This window comes from Lepisma saccharinum, chromosome 7, assembly GCF_977018435.1.
Source record: "Lepisma saccharinum chromosome 7, izLepSacc3.1, whole genome shotgun sequence".
In the NCBI taxonomy this organism is placed as follows: Eukaryota; Metazoa; Arthropoda; class Insecta; order Zygentoma; family Lepismatidae; genus Lepisma; species Lepisma saccharinum.
This window is the reverse complement of record NC_139235.1, coordinates 89,687,704-89,715,069: the sequence shown is the minus strand read 5'-3', so window position 1 is coordinate 89,715,069 and position 27,366 is coordinate 89,687,704. Positions and strand designations below refer to the sequence as shown.

General features: G+C 39.9%; 1 protein-coding gene across 3 annotated transcripts in view; it reads left to right on the top strand.

The window, feature by feature from the left end:
- LOC145990002 (uncharacterized) overlaps positions 1-27,366 on the top strand; it is a 321,598-nt gene that overhangs the window by 156,430 nt on the left and 137,802 nt on the right. For all 3 annotated transcript variants that reach the window (XM_083125582.1, XM_083125579.1, XM_083125580.1), the window contains exon 2: positions 9,347-9,574. In XM_083125582.1, coding sequence (XP_082981708.1) covers positions 9,410-9,574 — 165 coding nt within the window. In that variant the 5' untranslated portion in view covers positions 9,347-9,409. The remainder of the gene's footprint in view (positions 1-9,346; positions 9,575-27,366) is intronic.

Sequence of the window (27,366 nt, the reverse complement as noted above, 5' to 3'; positions counted from 1 at the left end):
AAAAAATGTGTATTGTGGACTTGTCGGAGATAAAGCATGAGAGCTTTTCTGCACAGCGCTGGACACGCAAAGGCAAGTATCTTTATTTTCATTCTATTTCTAACAATGATTCGCTATTTTTTCTTGTCACTATAAAAAACTAATTCAATTTTTCTTTTATCACATCTGTCGCCATTTTGCTTGTTTTTGTTTAATTCCTCTTTATGCATTGAGGTTAATCGAAACATAACTTTAGACTTTTACATGGAATTGAAACATAGAATCTTGCCTCCTTTGATTGAATCGAACCTGTGACTCCTCTTTGATCACAAAACAATAGTGACGGCCATCTTGCTTATTTTACCTACTCTTTATGCATTTAAGCTAATCGGTACTGGGGGCCCCACACGGCAAAACAACAGATTCTAATTTATCTTTATACATTAGCGGTAAAGTCTTTGCGTTGTAATCAAAAGGCATTTTGTTTTGATTTTTAATATCTGTTCCTGCCTAAATACTAATGGGGACTCAACACACTTCTTTTTTTTTAAAAAAAAAAAACATCATTATCAGCCAATTTGACATTGTGAATCGAACCCGGGACCTTTTCATTACAGCATAAACATCCTATTTCCTTCCAATTAGTTCATTTTCTCTTTGTGCACAAAAAAGCTAATCGGAACTTTTAAACAAATACAATTGAATATACAATTTTCACCAACATTGGGAATCGAACCCTCAACCACTTGGTTGAAACATCTCGCGGAATAAAAAACAACCCCCGCGCCGCCCCGCCCCCCGCGCCGCTCCGCCCCGCGCCGCGCCCCGGTCGCCGCCGCCGCCGCCGCTAAACACAAAACGCGGCCGCCATATTGATTTTATTCAAATACTATTTATGCACAGATGGACTAATCGGGACCTATAATGGCGGGACAAAACAATTGGCCTCATTTAACTACCTAGAGAATCGAACCCGCGACCTCTTCATTACCAGGCGACAACATTAACCACTACCCCAAAGCCGCCATATTGATTTTATTCAAACACTATTTATGCACAGATGGACTAATCGGAACCTATAATGGCGGGATTAAACAATTGGCCTAATTTAACTACCTAGAGAATCGAACCCGCGACCTCTTCATTGCCAGGTGACAACATTAACCACTAACCCAACTCGATTTTCGAACTCAACCATTTTGTTGCCTTTATTTACACACAGGCTAATCGAGACCATTCAATATTGACATCGTCACCTTGTAATCAAGGGGTCCCAGGTTCGATACTCGGTGGAGGCACATAGTGGTCCGAATCACCACTTTTCAACTGTAGGTCCACTCCTGATTAGTTTTGCCGTGCATAAAACGGACTTAAAAAACTAACTCAATCTATCAATCAATCAATATTGACTCTACCAGGAATCGAACCCTCGACGCCTCTTGTTTTACAGAGCAATAACCTTAGCCGCTAAACTTTCGGGGTACAACACCTTCGGCGCCATCTTTAAATCATTTCTTCATGTCTTTGAATCATACGCAATGGTTGCGCGCGCATTTCCTCCAAAGACACACACGCACACACGTGTTAGGTTAGCATACATCAAAAAACAACGTGACAAATCCATTGACCCCCTCCCCCCACCGCTTCCGATGTCTTCAAGGTGATCAGACACGTTCTGCTGACTCAACAATAAAACCACTCGTGGCCCGCTACGACCGGATGTAACATAACACCAGCCGCATCAAATTTTTGCTGACGCGTAGGAATATAATGCTGCCATTACTACTTGCCTCCACCGGGTTTCGAACCCGGGATCCCGGGTCCAAACAATGTGCCTTATTTCGGTTGAATTTCTTGGTTCAGCATGGACACAGTATCAGTACCAAAGAAAAAATCCCCGGGTCCACTCGTACCAAAGAACAGGAAAATAAATGAGGAAACGAAATGTTTGTCGGGGTCATCCCTGCCACGATCAACAACATGCTTTCCACCTACGCCCTACGACGACCCTTCATCTTTCCTCGCTGAGAGAACATGGACGCGGGAGATGCTAATGTATGTGTGATCCTCGCAGGACACTTTGGTACCTCTTGTGGGGGGCAGAGACCCGAACCCCCTGGAAGGTGCGAGAGTCGCGTGTCCAGCACGCCCCCTCCTGTGTCCGCTGACCTCGCACCTGCAGGTTGGAACGTGACAAGCAACAGGTTCATCTCCTTTGCCTTTTACGTTGGCCGGAATGTTAGCGTCCGTAAAGCACTACAATTGGCCAAGAATGCCGCAAGAGTTACGTTATATCGTATTATGGAATTTTCTTCGGGGACTGTGAAGAGTGAAGTGGACATACTTTGCACGATTGAACTATGACTCAGAGGTCCAGTGTCAACAGTGGCGGTGATTATGGGGACGAGGGGGGCAGTTGCCCCCGCACTATGCTAAACCTTATCTACCAAGGGAACTCCCCACCCCAGTTTTGGCACCTTGCCTTTCTTTCTTCCTACTTTGCTCAGAGTTAATTTTTTCGGGGGGGGGGGGCAAGTACCAGGATAAACGTACCACCACTAATAATAATAATAATAGTAGTAGTAATAAAATTTTACTACTACTAATAATATTATTATAACATTATTATTATTGATTTGCATTATTTTACTTCGCTTCTTGTGCCACTTTTGGCTAATTTGCGAAGAGTGATGATATGATGAATGGACACTCACAAACATCCATGCCCAATCCGGGATACGAACCCGACACCAACATTATTATTGTTAGTAGTAATAGTAGTAGCAGCAGCGGTAGTATCAAAGACGTTGTTACCCTCGTAAATTATGCAAAAAGGGGGTAGAAGTTGTTGCTAAAGCATTTGTGTTCGAACAAACAACTTGAATTATTTTTTCAACACGTTCAATTTCACATTAATAATGGAAAACAAGCACGCAAACTATTTTTGAAAGACAGAAAATGATACTTGATAAATGCATTCCTAACATAATTATTTTTTACATTAACATGTATAACTTTCATGCACGATATATGTTTCACATATATGCAACATGTAAATTTAGAATGCATTACAGAGAAGAATGATATATTGCGATCGAAGCGAGCAAGAAAATTTTTGGATCCAATTTTTGTGCAGGCTGCAATCAATATTGATTCAATAGGGCGCAAATAATTTCACGAGACGCCAACGGATTCACTCTTTTACAACTCTTGTGTCTCGCTGATGGTTCGTAAGATTGTCGCCTTGTAATGAAGGGGTCCCAGGTTCAATACCCGCTGGAGGCACATGGCACAGTGGTTCGGATCCCACTTTCAACTGTAGGTCCAGTCCCGATTAGCCTTTCAGTGCGTAAAGTGGACTTAAAACGAAAAATCAATCTTACACCTTATTTTCATTTAGATCGTTCGGCGCCCAGGGCTGACTCCCGCCTGCCCCCTAGCTACGGTTCTGAACTTGATAAGACTAAGAAAAAAGAAACTTTTACGAAAAGTATTTTTATTTGCATAAAATTTGAAGTTGCGGGCTGTAATTGCCCCCGCAAGTACACTTGGCCGTCAATGTTTGCCCCCCTAGAACTCATTTCGGTCCAAGGTTGGGGGGGGGGGGGGCAATGCATCTCCTGCCCCCTGTGGTTGCGCCACTGCCTTTGCTATCTCTATTATATTTTCGTTCCCTCTCTCTTTCTATCCTTGGTTCTCGCTCTCTCTATAACGAACTTTGAGTGAGTTATCCTTCCGTAGTCTTTGCTGCTAAGGTTCTATCTGCCTCGTTTTCTCTTTTTTCTGTCTCCAACTTTTCTCCATCACTCTATTCTCTTTCTCTTTCTACATATCTTAACTCCTTGTTTCCTCATCTCACTTTTTTGTTTTCCTGTCTCATCCTATTTTAATTCTCATTTCCTTTTACTTCTCTTTCTATCTTTTTATTTTCCTTCTTTTCCCTTCTTCTCACTTTTCTGTTTCTCTCTCTTTATCTTTCATTCCCCCTTTCTCTATCTTTCTCCCTTGTTGTCTCATTCTCCCACTTTTCTGTCTTCCTGTCTTTTTCCTCTTCTGTTATCCTTCTCTTTTTTCCTCTCACTTTTCTGTTTCGCTGCCTCTCTCTTTCTTAATATCTTTCCTTCTTGTTATATCCTGCTCTTATTTTTCTCTTCTTACTATATTTTTACATTTTCCTTTGTTTTCCCTTTTGTGTTGACCTCTTTCCCTCTCCCTCTGTGTCCCCTTTCTTTCTTCCCTCTCACTCATTGCCTTCTTCTCTTTCTTTTTATTCCTCATTTCCTCGCTCTTTTTCTGTGTCGCCCTCTCCCTTCCTCTCTTTCTTTATGTATATGCCTCCCTGAAGACGTAGCGGTAACGTCATTGCCTTGAAATCAGGAGGTCTCTGGTTCAATGCCCGCTGGAGAAACATAGTTGTTCGGATTTTACTTTAAACTGTAGGTCCCCGATTAGCCTTACTGTGCAAAAAGTAAACTTAAACTCAAAAACTCTCTCAGAAATATTTCCCTTACTCTGTGTGTGTGTTCGTGTTTTTTATTTTCCTCTGCTCTATTTTGTGGACATGAGCGTGGGGGTTATGACGTTTCTTAAGCACTTGATGCGAAATATACGAATATTACACGTCTCACTGCTTCCGTAAAACACAAACGCAACCTGGGGTAAATAAACAAGAAATTACGTACATTTCTTTTTGATTTAAGGCTTCTGCCATCTTTTTTCTAGTAGTGGTGATGATAATTTTTTCACGTCCTTCTTTATTGATATTTTCTTTGCAGAATTAAATACAGGCTGACATAAATTTTTTACAAAGTTTTATAACAACAAATTTGAATAGTTTTTTACAATATTGTTTGATTTTATCTTACTATTGAATAATTCAAAAGAAACATAGGTTTTTAAAAACAAATCGCTACTATGTTGAGTTATGGTTTGCTATGGTGAACAATAGATGGCTCTAAACTTTTGAGTATTTTTCTATAATTTTTCTTCATTGTTTCTGAATGTTTTACTGTGATAGAAATGAGTTAATATATTGATCTTTTTACAGAATTTAGAATTTTATTTGAAATTGAGAAGATGATCCACATGTAGGAAGATAATAAAGTTTAATTTCTAATTGGCATAAGAGAAAAGTATGTAATTGCCTTTTATAGAAGTAATAAGAAATTATTTTTTTTGCCAAATGGCTCCGATATCAAGATTATTTGTATGATCTTGATATAGGGTACGTAAGGTGAAGTACGTTTTTGAAGGGGGGAGAAGTGAAAGAGTAAATTTAAAGCCAAAACTACTATAAATTGAACTTTGTGAAAAGTTTGGCAGGGGTGGGGATGTTGAGAGTGTGTGGGGAAATCAGTTTTTCAAGTTCGCAGACGCTGAAGAATTTTTAAGTAAAGATTATTCCACGGGCCCACACGGTGATGGCACTCCTGCTCCCCGGCCATGTTTCAAATTAACCTCAAAACCACAGGACACTCTCTTGTCAGCTGACTTCAACTCTACCTGGCATCTTCGAGGATTTTGCCCAAGCTGAAAAAGAAAAAGAAAAAGCGCTGAACAAACAAATTCTAACGGCATTGTTTACTTTGATTCGCCTTCGTCCCGAGCTTGCCCAATCAACGAACGCAGCAAACGTGGTCGAGAGAGGGCGTAGCGGTCCACAGAGGCTGCTCTCCTTGGCTAGGCGCCTCCGCACCCGTTACTAATCATGCCTGGAACAGGCCCCATATTGTTCTCGTGGCCTTTCGCTTTCTCCTCGGCTGTTCGAGGGTCAGGCTTTCGGCTCGGGAACTTGACCGTGATCGGGCAAGAGTCTTTCGTTGCCCACGGACTTCTATGGATAGGCAAATCATCGACCATTTTGTGCAACCGAAATGGAACGAACTCAGTGGCGTACCCAGGGGGGGTTGGAGGGGGTTATAACCCCCTTTTGGTTCAGTATTTCTAAAAAAAGAAAGTCAAAGGCAGGAAAATATGGCAAAATGGGGACTGACTACTTAAAAAATTTACACATAACCCCTCCCTTTCGAAAATCCTGGGCACGCCACTGGACGAACTGTCATGTGTATGGGTAAACAGACTGAACTTCACGTGACCAAAGGATAGTAAGCATTATTTCTCACGATCTCCCCCGTATAAAATGACTCTAGGATTATCCCAGCCACAATCTATAGGCACCTTGGTAGGAGGGAAGAGATAAAGGTAGCTGGAGCGCGATGCTGATCATATCACATTTGTGATATGAGGAAAACGCACACACACGGGGAGACAGAAGATCAAGAAAGAAAGATACATGTTAAAGATAGAGAGAAATTAAGAATTAAAAAGAGAGATAGATAGAGTACGAAATAGAGAGATTAAGAAAGAAAGAAAGATATAGTTAAATAGAGTAAGAAATAGAGGTTGAGACATTAAGAATGAAAGATAAATAGACAGAGTAAGAAGTAGAGAGAGAGGGAGATTAAGGAAGATAGAGAAAGAGATAGAGAGATAGATAAAGAGTAAGAAATACGAGAAGAGATTAAGAAAGAAAGAGAGATATAAAGATATTAAGAACTAGAAACAAGAAATATGATTAGAGATAGAGAAAGCAAGGAAGAACGAGACGAAGGGGAAAAGAGAGAAAAACAGAATAAATTAAAGAAGAAGGAAATGAACCGGTAAATCTCAAAATTATTTTCCTTCGTGAGCAACTCAGGGTTATTATTTTTATTTTTGTACTATGAGCCCAGGTTGGAGAACCATAGGTAATTCTTGAGTTTAAAATAGAAATGATGTACGTTCTGATGTGACGAATTATTAATTTGAATTTAGAAGATCCGATCGTCTCAAATGAATTAATGGTCGATTCTGCTTGTTTGGCTCCTTACGAACTCTACCTGGACATTCTCCGCCACTTACCTCTCCCCAATACGTTTTTGCAACCAGTGACAGCAGACAGCAGGCTTGTTATATTCAGCAGCAACAGCCTAAAGTACGATATTTTGTTATTACTTCTCTCTCCGGTAATTTACAATGCATTACAGAAAAGGATAATATTGCTTAGATCCAATGTTTTGCAAATTTAAAAATAATACGACGGCGCAAATAATTTTACGGGTAGCAATGGCATTCTCTGTTTTGCAACTTTTAATTTAGATCGGCGCCCACGGCTGACTCCCCTTCCCCCCTCTAGCTACGGCTCTGAACTTGATGAGACTAAGAAAATGAGATAAGAAAATTTTATGAAATATATTTTTATATGCATAAAATTTGAAATCAAGGGGGCAATTGCCCCTCTGTGCCCCCCCCTTCAGGTGCCCTTGGCCGTCTGGAAGAGAAATGCATGAAAACTAATTCCATTTTCAGTATCCTATTGTCCTGCTACTCTTCGATTCTGCTAGCCTTATTATTTTTTTTACTTCAATGTTCCCCTTTACCCTGTATGGTTGCCGTCATTGCCTTGTAATCAAGGGGTCCCGGGTTCGATACCCGGTGGAGGCACAAGTGGTTCGGATTCCACTTTAAACTGTAGGTCCAGTCCCGATTAGCCTTACTGCGCATAAAGTGGACTTAAAACACCAACTCAAACCAAACCTGTATGGTTGCGCCACTGCTGGAAATGCAACCAGTATAGCGACTTTCCTTTTTGACAAAAACACTTTTTACTTGGAGGTGGCATCTCAAAAGTAATACAGGGTGGATACTCACCGGGAATTCCTTGAATTCCGGGAATTCTGCGTGAATTTTTCTCCGTAGACGTGAAAAATTGCAGCTTTTGTTAATCCAAATTGTATTGAATTTATGCATATTTATAAATGTCCTGAGGAAATTTTTCACAGTTCGACTTTTATTTTTATGGAGGTAGGAAAAGAAAGCTGCTTGGGAAATAAAACAGAATTCTCTCAATCCGTTTACTTTGTTAGTTTCCTTTACTGAAAAATCTATCTGACAGACAGAAAATTATTGGAAGATAAGATACCTTGAAGCCGCTTAGTAAAATTTAAGTTTCAAATTCTTTCTTATACAAATATTTTTTTATATATGAATTAGTATATCCCGTAGGTGCCGTGCTGTTAGCGAACGTGCTCATATCGAACACGTGCTCTTAGCGAACACAGCTACGGAAGGATTTGCAAGTGCGTGCTGTTAGCGAACACGCAAACTTGTCCTGTCTTACTTGTCCTTGAATCTGGTCATCGTGCAAGTGTTGCCAGTGATAAGCCAACTTTCGTGGAGAAACACCTCTTTGGCTGGTGCCTCTTGATCTGACCTGACTCGCCCCTGATCATTCTTCAATCGACTGTGAAACCAGCAAGATGAGTGAAATAGAATTCTTATTAAAACGAGGTACGGGGATTTGTGTTTGGTTTACGATGGTTACCAGTATCGAAAAGTACGCGAGGCGAAAGGCGTGGCGGCATGGCTATGTACGAAAGAGAAGAAAATGAAGTGTAAGATGTCACTGAAGACAAAAGACGGAGTTCTACTTGAGGAAAGTTAAAAGTACATTCGCACGAACCAAATATTGCTGAAATGGAAGGTATTGATTGCTGCCACTACAGTTTTAAGCAGTCCGATAAGCAGTGGTGATTCATTCATCTAATACATAAAATATAATGTATCTTACAGGAGCTCGAGAATCGTGGCTACGGCTTCGTAACGGAAATCCCAAGCTGATTTTAAGGAAGATGAAATATATCAATATTTTAACAAAAACTTTCATGTAGTTAACCTAAATTGTTGAGGATCCTTCATTTAGCTAATTTCAAACACAAAATGATTATAAGGTATCACTGGCAACACTTGCATGTTGACCACTTTCAAGGACAAACAAGACAGGGCAAGTTTGTGTGTTCGCTAACAGCACGCACCTGCAAATCCTTTCCTTCCGATGTTCGCTAAGAGCACTTGTCCGCTACGAGCACGTTCGCTACTAGCACGGAATCATCCCGTAACATTCTTGTTGATGAATATCGAGTCTGAGCATGTGAAATGTCAAATGAAAATTCCGCACCTTAAATTTAATATTTTAAATACATATACCGTTTAATTTAATATAATTAGCATTTTTGGATACATTGGAACCACACAGACCCTTTGCCCCTTTATATTGTTAATATATTTGTGTGATTACGTGTGTGGGTGGTGAGAGGGGGTAATACGTAAGGTTGAAATAGAGCAAACATCTGTTTGTATCCTTCAATTTTTGGAAAGTTCGCCTTGAAAACCGGGAACTATATTTGAATTTTATCATGGTCCTAGAGTGGCCATCCTGTAGAAGCTCATAAGGCCTCACACTGAACTTTTAGGTTGGGAACATCCATAGAGGAGGGATTCCCCTTTTATTTGCACGGCTATTAATCTGCGCATGCGCCTTTCTCCGCAGGTGTCCGTCTGTTGGAATGAAGACGGGATGACGTGTTCGAGCCGAGGCTGAGACGAAGCAGCAATGGAGGTGGTGCCCCTTCTCCCCCCGGAGGATGCGCCGTTCAAGCACCGGAACGTGGAGGAGTGGTCCAGGCTCAACGAGATAACAGGGGCCCTGGAGAGGGCTCGCTTCGAATCCGACCACTGGGTGAGGAGCCACAGGGGCGGGCAGTCCAAGTACGGGAAGGTAGGTTACGAATGCCTCTTCTTGCTTATTGTTTTAAGTTTTGGTGTTCCAAAATCTAAAGTTTGGGAACTTGATTTTCGCAAACGTAAAAATGTTAGAGGAAAGTGACCAAAGTAGGCCCCCCGTTTTGTTTTTCATCCCTGGTGTCATTATGGCACATTATTTCTATTAGAAATTTAATAGAATGGGTTCTTTGATATGTTTGCTAACGTTTTGAGTAACTTAATCCACCTTAAAGCGCATGAGGCTTTGCCAGTAAGCATTTCTGTAAAAAGGGACGAAAAGTAACAACGGAGAAAAAGTGGCCAAAGTCGGTCCCCTCCTTTAACAAGTTCCAAAAATTGGAAAAGACGAAAAGAAATGTAAATATATGATATGTAGTAAATGAATTTCATTTATTGAGCTTGCATAATGAATATAGATGTACAAAAGTAATATAATATAGGCTACCAATACCCTAACTGCGTCAATCGCCCTTTCCATTTGTTGGACATCCCACCTTCTCCCACCTGCATTGCCTTTTCTCTTGAACATCTGCAACAATATGTAAAAGTACTTTACTAACGAGTAACAATCCTTTGCTTCAATTACAGTTGTAATGTTAGGCATTCATTGAGGGGTCCTACTTAGGGCATTTTACTCGTGGAGTCTTATTGTTTATACAATAAAACCACGCGTATGAAACAAACCGTTACCATAATTTCAAAGTACAATACTTACTAGTGTCTAAATTGTAACAAGATTGCTACTTATCTCTCTCTTAATTAGCAAAATTTCCACTGTTGTGCACCGATGTACAAACTTTCATTCACACAAAAACAAGTCATGGCAGACTACAGCACCTGATACTTGGACGTTACTGCTAATACCTTCCCTACACAATCTTTTCGTTATTCTTGACGTGTTTCGCCCATTGCCACCACTTGGCAGCACCTACTTAGGGAAACAGGAAGGGGGTCCGGCTTAGGGAGTGGGGTCCAGGTTTGGTTATTTTCCTCTAATCGTTGAAATTTCTAGAATTTCAACACATTTTGGGATTAAAACGAAAACAGGGAAAATTCTATATTTCTTGTGTCATGGGTTTAAAGAAATAAAATGTACTATATTTACGCGTATACGAAGTGCACGTTTTCTAAAATTGTATCCACCCCCCCCAAAGAAACCATGATGTGTGTTATACATGGAATAAATGCGACAGCTACGCGTAAATATATTTTTCACCTTCTGTCGGCCGACCTCCGTAGTGAAGTTGTTAGCACAGCGCGCAACGCTGGTTGCTTGTTGTAACTTTCGCGGTCTTGGCCAATCACTATGGCGAACACATTGTTGGACATGGAAGTGCCTCATCACCACATGCTTGCTCAAGTTCTCTAAGACACTAAACAGTATATATTTCATGTGCAACTTGAATTTTGACGAACGCAAGTTGTATTTTCGTGCAATATTTTAGAGCACACTACTCAGTACATCTACAATCTGCGCAGTGCTGCCCCCACACGTCAAACCGTGGAGCTACGACATGTCACGTGCAGAGGCGGGAATAAGGCCATTATCTGAATCCATAATTAATTGTTGCTACCAGTGACAAGCAGTAGACATATTGTTGAGAAATCCTTATCTTTATTAAATCATCCTCGTATGTAGCAGGGCCTCCCCCATGGCGCAGTGGTAGCGTCATTGCCTTGTAATCGAGGGGTCCCGGGTTCGATACCCGGTGGAGTCACAAGTGGTTCGGATCCCACTTTAAAGTGTAGGTCCAGTCCCGATTAGCCTTACTGTGCATAAAGTGGACTTAAAACACCAACTCGTATGTAGCAAATTTCAACTAGGAAACTTAAGTGCGTGGCAGTTTTCTTAGTTAAAACTTGAATCCAGGTTTCGATACCTGGTGGAGGCACTTAGTGGTTTGGATCCTACTTTAAGCTGTAGGTCCAGTTCCGATTAGCCTTTATGTGCATAAAGTGGACTTAAAAACGGGAAACAACAAGTTAAAACTGGGATCTTGGCCCTATTTTTCTCTCCTTGCTTTTACTTTTAAAATTTCATTACATAATTGTGGCCATAAAATACCATCAAATACCTTAAAATTACTGTGAGTGTAGTTTCCTACACTTCAAAAGATGTATGGAAACTTCGAATTTGCATAATTTTCGCGGAAATGAAGCGTGGTATTTTTCCAGCCCCCCCGAAGACCGGAAAAGCATCGACCTGTATCGGTGAATAAATTCGAAACGTTACCGATACAACTCATACCGACCTAGATTCATCAGTATCGGTTCAGCCGATATATACGCAATGCGTCCATTTCCTTGCGAGGCCGAGAGATCGGGAGAAGTGTGGCGGGCGGCGCTAGCGGAGATGTGGCATTGGGAGTTGATGCCCAGACGTCTGACCTCAAAGGGCTGTTGCTCCAACGAGTTTAGTAATTTTATCGACCGATATCTCGGATTACAAACCTTGAATACGTTTAGAGCAGAACTTCGAAGCGTTTGTCGGAATTTGGATTGATATTTTGTTTTCATCGGTTCCATAAGAAATTGCCTTGTAGGCGCTCATAGAAGGCTAATAGACTGGAAGGGAGGCAGTGCTAAGTGCCTTAAAGCCATGCTTAATGCGACAAGATTCCGGTCTTTCTTCGTGACGTAATCACAGGTTGCCTGACGAGGCTATTAATCTTGGTAGCACCCGCTCAACACGTCACGATCTCATAATTAGCAGATCCCCCCGGAGGCATGCCGCTGGACCGGCGCGCGATCGTGGACAAAACAATGCTTCACCGATTGTGCCTTGCATTCAAATCCAACCTTAGGTATTTGTGTGGCCTGGGGCATAAAAACAATATTTTTCAGATGAGACCAGAGGTCTGGATGAATATATACATTACATCTGCCGTATCAATGTCTTGAATTGTTGTTTTAAAGTCCATCTTATGCACAGAGAGGCTAATCGAGACTGGACCTACAGCTTAGGGTGGGATCCGAACCACTGTGTCAAGTGCCTCCACCGGGTATCGAACCTGGGACCCTCGATTACAAAGCGACGAAGTTATCACTACGAAATAGGGGAGGCCCTGTATCAATGTCTTCCATAGTCACAATCGGAGAGCGGGTTTATACAGGGTGTTTCCGTCACCTTGAATCAAACAATACTGAGCGCAACTCCAACTGGCGGCTGGGAAACAGCGAATCAGCGATCAGTTGAATTTTCTTCGACTAAGATCGGGCGTTCTCGAGTCACAAGGTACCGAACGATGTTCGCGGGACAAAACAAATGAGCGCTGGGTCCACTACATGTTGCCAAATGTGCTGTAAAGCGCGAGGTCTTTTCGGGCAATGCCAGTACCAGGAATGAGCGGGGTGTTAATGGTACAACTGCATACGTGGTCCTACACGAGGGAGTTTCACACGCAAACAAACTGGCAAAACAGAAGTACGCATGGCAACGTTGCTTCGGGAGAGCGATGCGACCCCTTCAGCTTTTACTTCGCAACTGAGTTTGTTGACGCCCATCGAACCACACCCCCGATGACGATTGGTGGGACAGAAAGGGCCAGAAATAGCCGTCAAGGTCACCCGCCAGTTGGAGTTACGTTCAGTATAGTAGGGTGGATGGAGACTGGCCCAAGTACCAATATGAGATAAAGAACCATGGTCCAGAAAAGCGTCATTAAAAAGTTACAAGCCAAAGCTAGTTGGAGACAGTAGAATAAGACAACTGAAAGATGAAGCTTGTAGATTTCATACGGGAATAATGTGATAGGCTATAACTGTCGGAAAATGTTTGAGAATATGGAAATGATATGTAAAAATAACTCAGATGTTTAAAATATGTGCTAAAAGCATGGAAAAACATGGAAAATAAAAATAAGCGTTTTTAGAGCTTACATACCACGATTATCAACCATCTGGTGATCTTGTTACAGGCGCGGCAGTGACCCTCTGTTGCCCCGTTTCCCTAAGAACGAACTCGCGGTCAAACAACCAATTAACGGGCGCGACAAATTTCCTGCATATGGCGATAGCCAATAGCAGCGCACCGCAGCGGTGCCATGTCGAAATCTCACACGAAAAAGAGACGGCGTGGTTGAGCGAAACGCCTTGTCACCGAGAGCACGGCAACGCCACACGTCTGTGATTCGCTGGTGCTGTTCAGCCGTTCAAGGCCATATGCAGGAGATTTGACGCGCACTCTAGTGCTTGGCCAAGAACGGACAACTTTATAAAAAAAACCTCCCCAAAGCAACCAGTAGGGAAACAGGATTTAGTCAACATAACCTTTCTGCGCTGTGATTGCACACCGGCTGCTACGACTTCTCCATAATAGGGGCCATGGAAGGAATATATTGCTGACTGGGGAAGTATGATTCCGTAAGGGAGCTAAGGGTAAATACGTAAAAAATAAATGAACTTTTACAACATGTAATTCTAAGGTTATAATAGAGCTGGGATTATTATTTAATTTCAACAAAATATTCATAAAAGCATTTTCCATGCAAAGTAACCGTTTACTTTCAAGCCGAAGGATTAGTATTATTTTTTAGGGATGTGCGACATGAAAATTCAGACATAGTAATTGTATGTTTGCCTTTTTATACTAATTTATAAATAGAACGCCCTTCCCTTTCACAAGGTGTGACTTCCCTTAGTAATATCAGAATCGATATTGAAATGCGAAGTACTTAGCACAGAGCCCTACAACGTCAGGGACCCCGAGTTAGAATTCCGGCTTAGGCCGGCTTTAGACGTAAGCATTTCCTGTAGCATTTTTGCTAGCATAAATGCTATGTAAATGCTTCCAAACATCCTATAGCAGATAGCACTTTACACGCAAGCATTTCATGTAACTTTTCGGCTAGCCTTTGCGATTACAATGCATAACATATACCTACAGCATGAAAGGCATGTCGAGTTACACCATATATGGCGAGCGCACGGTGTTTATAATTGAGAAAACTAAAATATTATTCCATATGTGTACAGTAAACGTTGTAAAGTATATATTTAATCAGTGCCATTCTTCTCTACCTAAAACCATTTAATACGAACCGATATTCCTCTCGGTTGAATAGTTATTGTCTTTTAAAAGTTTGAAGTGATATGTTGTTCACATCTCACGCGGCCGCCATTACAACTTCACTCGTGACCTAGAGGTCGCTTCTGATTGGTTACGCTACGAAAAATGATTCGGACCGAGCCTATCCTTGAGAAATGCCATGAAATATGCCATGGTATCTGAAGTGCCATAACATTTCTCACTTTACATGGTAGCTTTTTGTTCATGGCATAAATGTTAAGGAAAATGCTTTTATCTAAAGCGGGTGTTAGGAATGAATGAGTGCCCCTTCATCCATTTCATCATATCATCACTCATCTTCATCTTCACGATTAGCCAAAAATGGAGTAGTAAAATAAACCAAATCGAACTGGAAATATTTACAGTCCTTTTTATGGATATATTGCAACATGTGATTTTGCCAATTTTAAAAAAAATATATAATGTATTGAGAATTTGGTTCTCAAAGATACCTAAACCACGGGAAAATACAGTGCAATATTATTATTGTTATCTACTGACAGGGTTCCGTAAAGAGGAAAGCTTTTAACATTCTCCCAGTTCCCAACTGTTAAATTTGATAACACTTTAACGGTAGCTTTGTGCTTCAATAATATTGGTACATAAAAAACCTATATATATATGTTTTACCGGGATTGAGGTGCTGCGGCCATCTCGACTCTGGAGGGAATAACCACAGAGGAAACGCTCACTCGCGAACAGAGAAATGAAAGGCACCGCCATAAACCTGAGAGGTTGGAGATAGGATATGCTTCCGTAATAAACTGTCGGAAGCGTCGGCCATGCAATGGTAACTACAGCGCTTTTAACCATGGGAAAGGCCACAGGACAATTATACCTATTGTTGGATGGAGGTTTATGTTTTAATTTTGAAAATGACTTCGACACACACGGATGGAAGTGAAGAGAGATGTATGTTCATGATAATTTTCAATAACACCGATTAGAATATTTTTACTCTGGGAATGGCGCAATTTTTGGTGCGTCGCCACATATGGCCATTTTGTACACCCAACGGCGGAAGAAACAGCGGGCTAATTGTCCACCTCCATTTTCATTCGGTCTGTGTTACACAATGTGATGACAATGAATTGAAATAATGATGTCAATAAGCAGAGAGGAATGCCTGCTTCGAACCAACATAGCTTCATTCCTTTTCACAACACAGGATGTAGAATAAAAGGTATTTAAAATAGCGGTTGACAATTTGCTTACCATTATCTTTGCCGTTGACGTACCCTTCAATGTATACGAGGAAATATCTCCTATCTAAAATCCTTACCTGGGAGTTAAAAAATGGTTCTCAAAAGTCCTTAAGAAAGGTTAAAAGTGGAAGGTGGAAACACAACACATTAGAAAGGTAAGGATACACTAAAAATGACCTTGGAAACAGTGTAAAAGGTCCGCTTTTCTCAAAGAGCTAAAAAGAGGGATGATGAACACTTGGGAAGATCAATAGTCTGTCTGAGAAATGTAAAATGACATTACGGACACGGCACATTAGAAATTCCAACCCTTGCAGCAAGTGACCATGGGTGAGACTGCTGTGTCAAGGAAGCTTCCATCCGAAGCGACACGCGACCAGGTACACTACTTGGAAACCAACCTTTAGAAATATATGCAACCTTACGTACCGGAGCGACACGATAAGCTTCACCTGTTGCTTGTCACTTTAGTCTCTCCTCAATGAGAGTCCTCATTCTTACTTCGAACAGCCTCGCAACTTTTGTTTTTGTTTGACGTCATAACTGTTTCGATCCACCTTAGGAATGTTGGTGTTTACACCCTCTGTTCGTTACCATCGCGATTATAGTAAATATGTAGAAAGTAACTTTAATATAAAAAACCTCCTATAATTCATTATGAAGAATTATCATTCACTTGTGTGTAATTGTTCATAACATGTTAAGCCCCTATCATACGGAACTGGATTTCTAGTAGGAATGCCCTAGTTGGCGCTGAACTGACTTTCTAGGTAGAAATCATGGCCGCCTGGCTGACTGGTTTTGAGGAATAGGACATGTTCTAATTGCTACTAGCTTTCCTCGACTGGATTCTGTGGAACAGCCAATCAGAGCAAAGTTTGGCCATGCGAAGATGATCTGTGAGTTTGCAAAGGAGCGTTTTTGGATGTCTTTGGCTTTTTGTCTCTGATTTCCGAGTTTATGTTATAGTTTCTCCGTTTCTCGATAAAAAAAAAAGTAAAGAGATGGCGTGCAGTGCATTCGTGTTCAGTTAATTAATATTTAGGTATTTATGCAAAGGGGTGAGATGTGTACGTGACAAATATGATTAGCTGAAAATTAAAATCCTTATTTTTACAATACAAGTGTATTAATAAATGTTTGACTGTTTTTGTGAATGACTCCTGCGAATCTCATGTATGAATAATGCAAACCCGAGTTAAAAAGCTTGTTCGGTACGCATTGATTAACATATTTTTTTTCGAGCCAATCTCTAGCCCATACTTTTCCTTTTTTAATAAAAGCACAAAGCAGTAATTCTTCTACAACATTCTCCAAATTGCTCGTCCACCTTTGAGCCGGCTTTAGACGAAAGGATTCCCATTAACATTTTTGCTAGCATAAATACTACGTAAATGCTTCCAAAAATCTTATAACAGATAGTACCTTACAGTTTTACACCAAAGCATTTCATGGATCATTTCGGTTAGCTGTTCCAATTACAATGTATAATACATACAGCACGAAAGGCACGTCGAGTTACACCGTCTATGGTGAGTGCACGGTGTTTACAATTGAAAAAGCTAAAATATTCTTCCATACGTGTACAGTAAACGTTGTAAAGTATGTATTTTATCAGCGCCATTCTTCTCTACCTAAAACCATTTAATACGAAGCGATATTCCTCTCGGTTGAATAGTTATCGTCGTTTAAAAGTGTGAAGTGATACGTTGTTTACATCTCACGCGGCCGCCATTATGGGAACAATAGACTATCGACAAGTACGGTGTAACAAGTACCGTGTGAGGCGAAAACTAGCCTTAAGGGTAGCCAGTCCAGCGTCAACTAGAGCATTCCTACTGGATATCCAGTTCCGTGTGATTCAGGCTTTACACATAGAAAAGCCAGAAACTTCCGGTGTCGGTGCACTTGCCGATGACGTCACAGTCCACCAGTATTTTCTTTCCCGAAATGTGACCTGGCGTGTACTTCTTTTGTACAGCGACAAAAGAAACAACGGTCGTGTAGGAAATGTTACAGCAAATTCCTGCCGTTTCCTTTTAACCGAGTCGCTTTTGTCACATGTCGTCGCACTTGCGTAACAAAGCTTTCTTCCTCTTCTTCGTGTCGAAGGCGGAAGGCTCCCGTTGTAACCTGTGACACGCGATAACTCAGATCGGGTGACGTTCAACCGCACTCGCTTCTTTAGCCAGCGTTGAAGTCTCCGGAATGCAGTTTCCGCCAGTCTGGAGCCATGGAGGTATCCAGTGAGTTTTCTCGTTGAGCGTTGCTAGGTGGGAGCCAGAGGGGCTGAATCCCCCTCATCCTAAATTTTTTCCTATCTTGGAAATTCGTCTTTGTGTTGTCAAGATTGATTTTGTTTATTTTACTTTGCATTTCTACCATTTGGCTAATCGCGAAGATGAGAATGAATGATGATACAGTGGAATTGATGAAGGGACACTCACAAAAAGACACCCATTCGAACCCGGGACCCTTTGCGTTGTAGCGCGCTGTGAGTTTTGTTGTAAAGTGACACAGTGAATGTAAAATTCTTTGTTCACTGATATAAAAGGAAATTACTGAAACCCATATGCGACTTCACAGAAACAAAACAGCAAAAAACCATAATCTAACCTTTAAGTAGCCGCGGTCGTCTAGTCGATAGGGCGGCAATCCTGGTAGGTAAAGGTGTCTGGAGCGTGATGTTGATGACATCACATAAAAAATAAGGCGATCTCCAATCCTCCATATATGTGCCTTCATGGCACGGTGCAATGTGCACAGGGAACTTTATCTTACCTTTCGAATCCCTGTTTCTATATTTCCTTTGTTACTCACTTATATATAGTATGGGACAGTGGCGGTGATTGGGTTCCAAAACTGGGGGGGGGGGGGAGGCGCAAGGTGGCAAAACTGGGGGACAAAGAAAGTATATTTTCCTTTGTAGATATGGTTTAGCATAGTGCGGGGACAAAGTGGCGAAAATGGGGGAGGCAACTGCCCACCTCACTCCCTAATCGCCGCCACTGATATGGGGAAACAATGGAAATACATGAACATCGTATAAACCTAGGTACCTCTATGCAAGGTGCTTTTTAAAAAAGCTAATAAGTAAAAAAAGGAGACGTATTTCTGGTGAAATCTAGACATTTGAACTGAACGACAAAATATAATGCGGTATATTATTGCGTCAAGTTACAGCATCTGGTTACTTTCGGACAGAGTAACTAACGTCTTCCTTCTTTTCCTTTCCTATCGCTTTTCAACACTTCACTAGCTCCGTGGGAAGAGACAAAAATATTTTCCAAGCAGCGGAAAATGGGTCCACACGGGCGTTCATGCAGAAAACAGACTTTCACTTCGATGCTCAACCTGAATCCAGCGGTTCGAAGCCCACGACTACTCGATTTCAGAGTTGGCTAAAAAAACAGTGTTGCTCACACAATGGGAAATTTCCCCTCAAAGTGGGGTTTCTAATTGAGATATGTTTTTTTTAATGGTGAGATGATATCTAGTCTTGCTTTTGTTGGACTAGATATTATATCATGTTCTATAATATTTGAATGATGGTTTCTAGAGAGGCTGTCGTATGTATTTCTGTTATTTGTTGCTTTATGTTTTTATTAATTATTTTATTACTACTATTAATTTTATAAAAGTTACTCGGGACACGTCTTGTGCGCTCCCATGTTAGAAATGGGGTTCTTCTATACTCTTAAATTCTTTGAAAATGTCCTCATGTGGTTTGGAGGAAAGGAAGCAAGTGAGTATACGTTTGCTTATTCATAAAGTTTAGAACGCAATGTTATGTGTGTACTTGTTCTAATATTGTACAAATACTCAAAATATATTTGTATATTTCGTAATAATAAACTCTGTATGTTTCAATATGTAGTTGTATGTTTTATGTATGCGAATTCAATAGCGACACCTAATTTGAAAAGCGATATTTACTTCTTTTGTCATTTTTACATTTTGAAAAATATTTGTTTTCCGTCATTCCACCCAAATTCCTACTTTGCCTCTGTAATACATTTTGAGGATCATATTTCGAAATACAAAAATTCCAGTATAGCTCACTTACCGTAGTTTACTGGCTTTTAAGTTTAAGTTCCCTAGCAACGTTCGTTTCCATGGTCAACAACAAACATGGCAAACTTGAAATAATTGTTGTACCTCTTAAACATTTTATTAAAACAGGCACGATGTAGATATTTTCGCATTGAGTACCAATATCTGGACTGAATCTTCCCATGTAGATGTCACTCTTGTTTGAAGCACGTTTTCCAACTAGGAATTGATTCATGTGTGTGTTGTTAATCTGTGAGAAACAATGTAGGCTTTTTTCCCACCTGAAAACGGACGTTGCTAGAGACGTGAAAAAGAGCATTTGCACCCATAGAAAGGGGATAAGTGAGTGATTTTTAAATTTTCTCGGTTTCGTTTGGGGGGGGGCGTAATTGCGTCCAGGGCTTCCTTCATGGAGAACATTTATGTCAGTGAGTGAGTGGTGGGTTTTATATTTATGGATATATTTTAATGGGTCCGTCACTCCGTGGTTCCCATAGCCTCTACACCAAGTCTCAGTGCAATCTGATGCTTTGAACGAGCCCCAGAAGTCTCCGAGTAGAGCAACATTAATTTTGGCCATCCAGTAGGCGTAAACTAGAGTGAGAATATTTTCGAAACATCTCTGGGTGTTCTGCATTTGCAGCTTGGGAGCGAGTCAAAAGGTCCGAAGCCTCCAATCAACTGATGTCATCTCAACCCAGCACCTATCGCTAACTCTCCCGCTCACGCTCTACACTGTCGGTAGGCTCGCTTGCTGGACTCGAACAGGAAACTGGAGATGTTTTGACTATACCAATGGGTGTCGACGATAATACTAGACAATGGCTTTGACGTACAAGCTTCACTTTGTGGAGCCTATACGCGGAAGAGGTAGTGTGTGTACAGGCATTAATAGCTGTCCTAGGAAGGTCAATCGATTGAAAAGTCTCTTGGTGGGGAACAATTATTCGACATTTCGAAACCGCTTAGTCACGCGGCTACCGTCGCTGATCGTTCGAGAATCCAATTCGGCCTTCTATGCCTCTTTCTCTCACAATCTCCCTCCCTGAGATCACGTTGCTCCAGATCATGCCAACCGCTGAACCGAAAACTGGTTCTCGCTGCAGTAGAAGTGAAGCTGCACAACTTTCACTGGATGCACTCTCCTTCTTTTGCCCTTCTGCTGTCTTTGGTGGTCTCAAAGTTAACGATACTCAAAGATCTTGTAAAAGAACACTGGATAGACATGAGTCCCGCGTTCGATACCCGGTGGAGGACCATAGTGGTTCAGATCCAACTTTACACTGTAGATTCACTCAAGATTAGCCGATCTGTCCATAAAAGTGGACTTAAAACTGAAACTACGCCATAAACCATTGCATGCTGAATGAGCTCGAATGAACGAGCAGTTTGTTATCCTTCTTCTAAATGGACTCCATGAAGTACCACCTCCATGCTTTTCTGTCCAAACTCTTCCTCTTCCAAATCCTGACTTCCTCTACCTCCATCCATCTTCGGCTTCCCTTTCAACCTTCTACCTCCTATTCCATGGACACTATGCTACTTTCTTTGGTAACCGATGTGGTTCCACCCTTTGCGTGTGAAATGCCCACTCAAGTGATGAAAATAGATAAGGGAGCGAGGGGTATTCGCGAACACACAAGTATGGAGTTTCCGTCAGGTTTCAAAAAGACTTGATTGGTGGTACCATCTTCCGTGTACTACTGGAAATAATTTTCTTATATCACTATTTCTGTAGAAGCCGTTGTTCAGTAGTGAAACAGTTTCTTGTGTTTGCGATTTGTTGTAAGTAGAAGATACATTTCGGAAGAAGGTTATTGTTATTTGTTTTAACTTTATTCTGGAATTCACATATGAAATAAAACCTAGGAAGTCAGAGGAGTGTTTCTGTATTTGCATTGGTTGTAACTTCAGTATTGCTGGATAAAGTAAATTGGGTTGATACGTTCTTTTATCCTAAGAACATTATTTAAATAAAACACAAAATAATAACTTCACAGTATTCACCTAATGCCTCTCAGAGTATGGGTAAATATTTCTTCATTCGTTGTTCATAATAAAATCAAAGTCAAGTTTTCACTGAGAAAAAGAAGTATATTTTACTCCTTAGCAAGATAAATACTTTCATAGGAGTCAGCTTGACCACTCTTAAAACCCAGAGCCAAATAACAAGGACTAAAGACAAAACACAGTCCATAATTACCATTGTAACAGGTCTTACAAGATATATACATATAGGTCAGTCACTATCCTGTGACATTACCAGTCACAGGTCTAAATATTGAATAAACATAGAAATCAAGTTAAAAAGAGATTAAAATAAATAACAATAAACATTTGTACAACGAGAAAGGTAATTAACAACAATATATGTGTGTTTATATATATATATATATATATATATATATATATATAATTTCTCTATATATTACAGAAATATATGTAATTGTATCACTATGTATCCTTCATATGCGCTCTGTAATTAGGTATGTACCTGTTGAGTTCAATAAATAAATATTAGTCCAATGGGAAAGGACGTGTCAAGGTAATGGCAAACAGCCGTCATCCTCGTGTTCGCCAATATCTCGCGCTGTTAAATGAAAGTTCTCCCACAATTGACATTAACGATGATGTAAATATATTGAGACAGATATGTATTAAATGTGTTTGAATTGTTTGAACTGTTAGATTTATGTTTTATTGCCCGACAGGGTTCGTATTTTGCCTTTTATTATCTTTCATATCATCTTAAAGCTTACAGAACTCTTTGTTTAGAAATGGTATGTAAGTTTTCTTGAGTTAATTCGACCTCTTAACAAATAACCAAACTTCATACAGAACATAATTTTTATATAATATCAAATGTGTTCACCATTACCCCACGACGCTGGGTAATGGCGAACATTGTCACTTTTCATATAATGTAATATTCCTAAACCAGAATTCAATGTAACATTCTCTGTGAGCAATAAAATTATTCATCACAAAATACTGAATAAGTGAAGCATATTTCGAAACATTTTAGTTGTTAATATGTAACCCAAAACGCGCATCTCCCTTAAGTGTTCATTTAGAAGATGATACATACATTTCATTCAACTTAAGGTGGTAAGAATGGTAGAAACAATTAGTCGAATTGTACACCACCGTAGGTGCTATAAGTGGCGACCTTGTAGCCTCTGGAAAGTTGAATAATAACTGCTTGTGTCTGGTAGGAAAGAATGATGTACAATTCGAGCCATGCTTTGTTTATATTTTTAAAATAAAAATAGAGCAACTCTAGCATAGATGGAGAATGAACAAAAGTGTTTACCGAAATAGGGTCAGACAACTGACAAAATTGAATAGGCTATAAGTATTAATAATCAAGTAACTCTTAGTATTATAAACGAATAATAATAAAGCATTGTTACTGTATTTTTTATTATATCCTCGAGGAGAGACATCTACTCGTTTCACCAGATTAGTACAACTGTTTTTTTATACAGGGCGATTCAGTAAAAACGTGCAAAAATGAAACAGAAAGTAAGTAATGCGCCACTGAACAATTTGAGATAGGGAACTTAGGGTCGGAGAAGATATGGGCTGAAACATGTCGAGCTCTAGCATGTACCAGCGTCCATAGAAATGACAAATACGTGACATGTATGGACAGGTAGTGACACTGCCGACGTTCAATGAGCAGTGGCATTTATATACACTGATTGACACGGATACATGCTTGACATTTGGAAGCTGTTCTCTTTTTGCACGCTTTTACTGAATCACCCTGTATCTATATAATTACAATTCGTGCGGTATATGCATTGTTTTTCTACTTGTTTACTTTTACACACGTGGTCAAAGAAAATTCTTTGAAGGTTGCGTGAAATTCTAATCATACAGTTTTCGTTGTGAAACTTGTGTTGGTCTGGATTTGAATCTTCGCAGACCTTGACGTTGACCACTACGCCATAGAGGGCGGCGCTAGCAGCAGCAACAATAGTTATATAATTATAATATTATTAATCGTGATCTCTAACGCTTTTAATTAGCTAATTATGTAGCGTTGAACCTGACTGACAGGTGCTGCCAGTGCCAGCTGCATGCTATAGCAACAACTAGCTCTATCTGTTCGGAAACGAACCAGTTTACGTATGCCTTGTTTTGTAAGCACGTTTAAACTTCGAAAAAAGCCACAATTATGTTCCGTTATCAATAACTTAATCCCTCTATTGTTGCGTAACGGCAATTATCGATTGTGTAACGTGAAACGCAGAATTTGGCGAAAGAACTTGTCCGTTATTAATGCCGAAAACGCATGCCTTACGTTAAGACTTTTTTCTTTCCAATTCGCCAAGGATAAAACAGTTGCAATTTGCCATGACTAGTTGTGTGCCCTTCCTGTCACCTGATTCGCTGCCGTCACGAGCAAACAATGACGCAACTGACCTTCGCTTCGTTAGCTGTTAGCCACCGTTTGCTTTGGCAGAGTTGCCAGTGGGTATGTAATTATGCGTAACTGCAAAGAGGCTGAATAGCCTGTTTAGAAGGGTTCAGCGTGTCTCGGCCAGTCGTACATCGTATTGAGCTCCGCCCCGCCCTTCGTCTGTGATAAAGGAAAGTTGGAATGTAGAAAACTACAGAACAGGAAAACAAAAGGAGGATATATAGATGGGATGGGATGATGGGAAACACAGACCATCAGCAAGGACGTATTTAGGGGGGTGAAGGAGGTCCAGACCCCCCCGAAAGACTTATTAAGTATAAAATTAAATAATGAAAATTATATTCATTTAGCCTTTGTTGTATAATTTCCTCTGAACTTATTGGAAGACAAGGATTATATTGGGATCATACGGCTTTGAAGAACAGGAAGCGCGTATTTAGAGGGTCCGGACCCCCCCCCCCCACCTCGAAGGACTTATTTAAGTACGAAAATTAAATGTAATTATACTCGTTTAGCATTTTTTGTATAATTTCCTCTAAACGTATTGGAAGACAAGGATTATATTGAGATCATACTGCTTTGAAGGACAGGAAGGACGTATTTAGGGGTCAAGGGGTGCGGACTCCCCCCAAAGTACGAAGTACTAAAATTAAGTAATGAAAATATTAGCATGTGTTGCATAATCGATGGTTATTAATTTCCTTTGAACTTTTTAGAAGGCAAGGATTATATTGGGTTCATACGGCTTTGAATGACATTACAAAGAAGATTATCTATACTACTACTCAAAATAATATGCATAAAATATTAATCGGAAACTTACTTTTCTCCAACTACATGTAACATGATTTTTGTTATTCGATAAATATTCAGTTATTCATCTATTTGGCATTAATTTCATTGCCAGGGCACTTGTTTTTATGTAAATTATTCCGATCTTAACTACAGGTAAGCTACGTAATGAGTAAGCGCTGTTATATCTGTGATTATATCTCTATTCTTACACAGTGTTTACCTATTCGTAATATTAATTTATGTATTGTAATTAGTATTAATATGATTTAATATAATTATTTTAATTTAAACATTATTATAATTACTATTATTATTATTACTACTACTATTCACTTCGTTCGGACCCCCCTGAAACATATTTCTAGATACGTGCCTGACCATCAGCTTTATAAAAGTTGTGTTTATTCGTGAAAAAAAGATGAAATCACTTGAATTGAAATTGACAATTTTACCAAGAAGATGCACCTAAAATAACTAGCAAATAAATGGAAAGAAAATGTGGATTATAAAACGTACAGTCAGCGGCAATAAAAATTGGACACCTAGATTTCTGGGTTATGTGTGTTGCCTAACTCTACGGAGGTGGTAGAAGTGGCCATTGAAATTTTGCTATTAAAATCCACTTATCGACGTAGCTTTAGGCAACACACACACAATGCCTTGCAGGGAAACTAGTATTTGAGGATCTAGGGATCCCATTTTTATTGCCGTTAAGTGTACATCATAACATTGCCATTCGAAGCACCTTTAAATACAAAACACCTACAAAATAAAAACGCACTTACGTGCACATTTGTGTAGTTTCAATCAATGCTTTCTGGTTTCGCTTCACAGTGTGAACCACGTGTGGTTCAGACCACTCTTTAAGCTGAACGTTCAGTACCTATTAAAAAAAGAATCCAACCAGTCACACGGGGTGAAAGCACATTAGAAGCTTGCCAGTGTACACCGTGAAAAAGCTCATTTTTAAATCATTCTAAATGCTCATGACCTTAATATAGTTTCTTCCACTCCACAGAACAATGGGAGATCTCTAATCTGTTTTCAGTAAATCTTTCGCTTCATTTGAAAGGAGAAAATTACCTAATGTCAATTCATACTAAATGTGTAAGTGAATCTTTAAATATATATATATAAAAATTGAAAATATCTATATTGACGAGGATTTTTTTGTCAATTCATGGTAAAAGTAAATCTCTAAATATCTCTAAAAATTTGTAAATGTCTACATTGACGAAGATTTTCGTCAAGTTATTCTAAATGTAAGTAAAATTTAATATCTATAAAAATTTTGAAATGTCCTTTAACGAAGATTCTTTTGTCAATTCATGCTAAATGTTCTAAGTAAATCTCTAAATATCTATAAACATTTCTAAATGTCTATATTGACGAAGCTTCTTCGCTGAAATTTCTTGTTCTTTAATTCCTAAATATTGCACCAGTGACGTTCCAAGCAATTTCGTAACGGAAAGGGGTTTATACCTTCTTTTGTAACCAGTCATTTCTATATTTTCCTCCATTTCACGTTTTTAAAAGTGGCTCCTGAACGGGGTTGTGAACCACTGGGCATTCTAATGAATTGTATTTGTCGATTGATGTATTGTATCACAGGTAAAGATGACTTATGTCTTTGCTATGGATATTTTCGTAAAATATACATTCGAAATAAATATTCTGACAAAGAATTGGTTATGTAGTTGCAACTATAGAGAAAATCAAAGTAGCAGACATCTCGGAAACTATAATTGCTAGAAATATGAAACTACAGAAGGAGACGGACATAAAAGGTGCCGCAGAGACATCTTATAGGTTCGTGACTTGAAGTAAGCACCGTTAGAATTAGTGCTCTTGCAATGTCATGCTGCTGTTCGAGGAAAAAGACAATGGAGATCTTACAGTCAGAAGATGTACCTTTCTCTTTTGACACAAGAATCTCTTGGTGCTTCAATAGCCAGGATACGGTAACGTTCTCTCTCTGTCGGGTCGGAGCAGGAAAGTATTTCTTTTCTCTCTCCTTGTGGGAAAGAGAGTATGGGAGGTGGGTGGAAAGTTCTCCAAGCGTTCGTCTGGAGATTTGCATCTATTCTTATCAATCGTGGATTGATTGAGACTCCTGACAGGAGATTGAAAAGACAGCCCCTTTCTTTTGCCACCAAAGTCTCTATTTGGGCCAGCATTCTCACGGCAAGTGTATTTTTCAAAGGTTTTGAAGTCCGCCATCTTGAAAAGCGATGGTC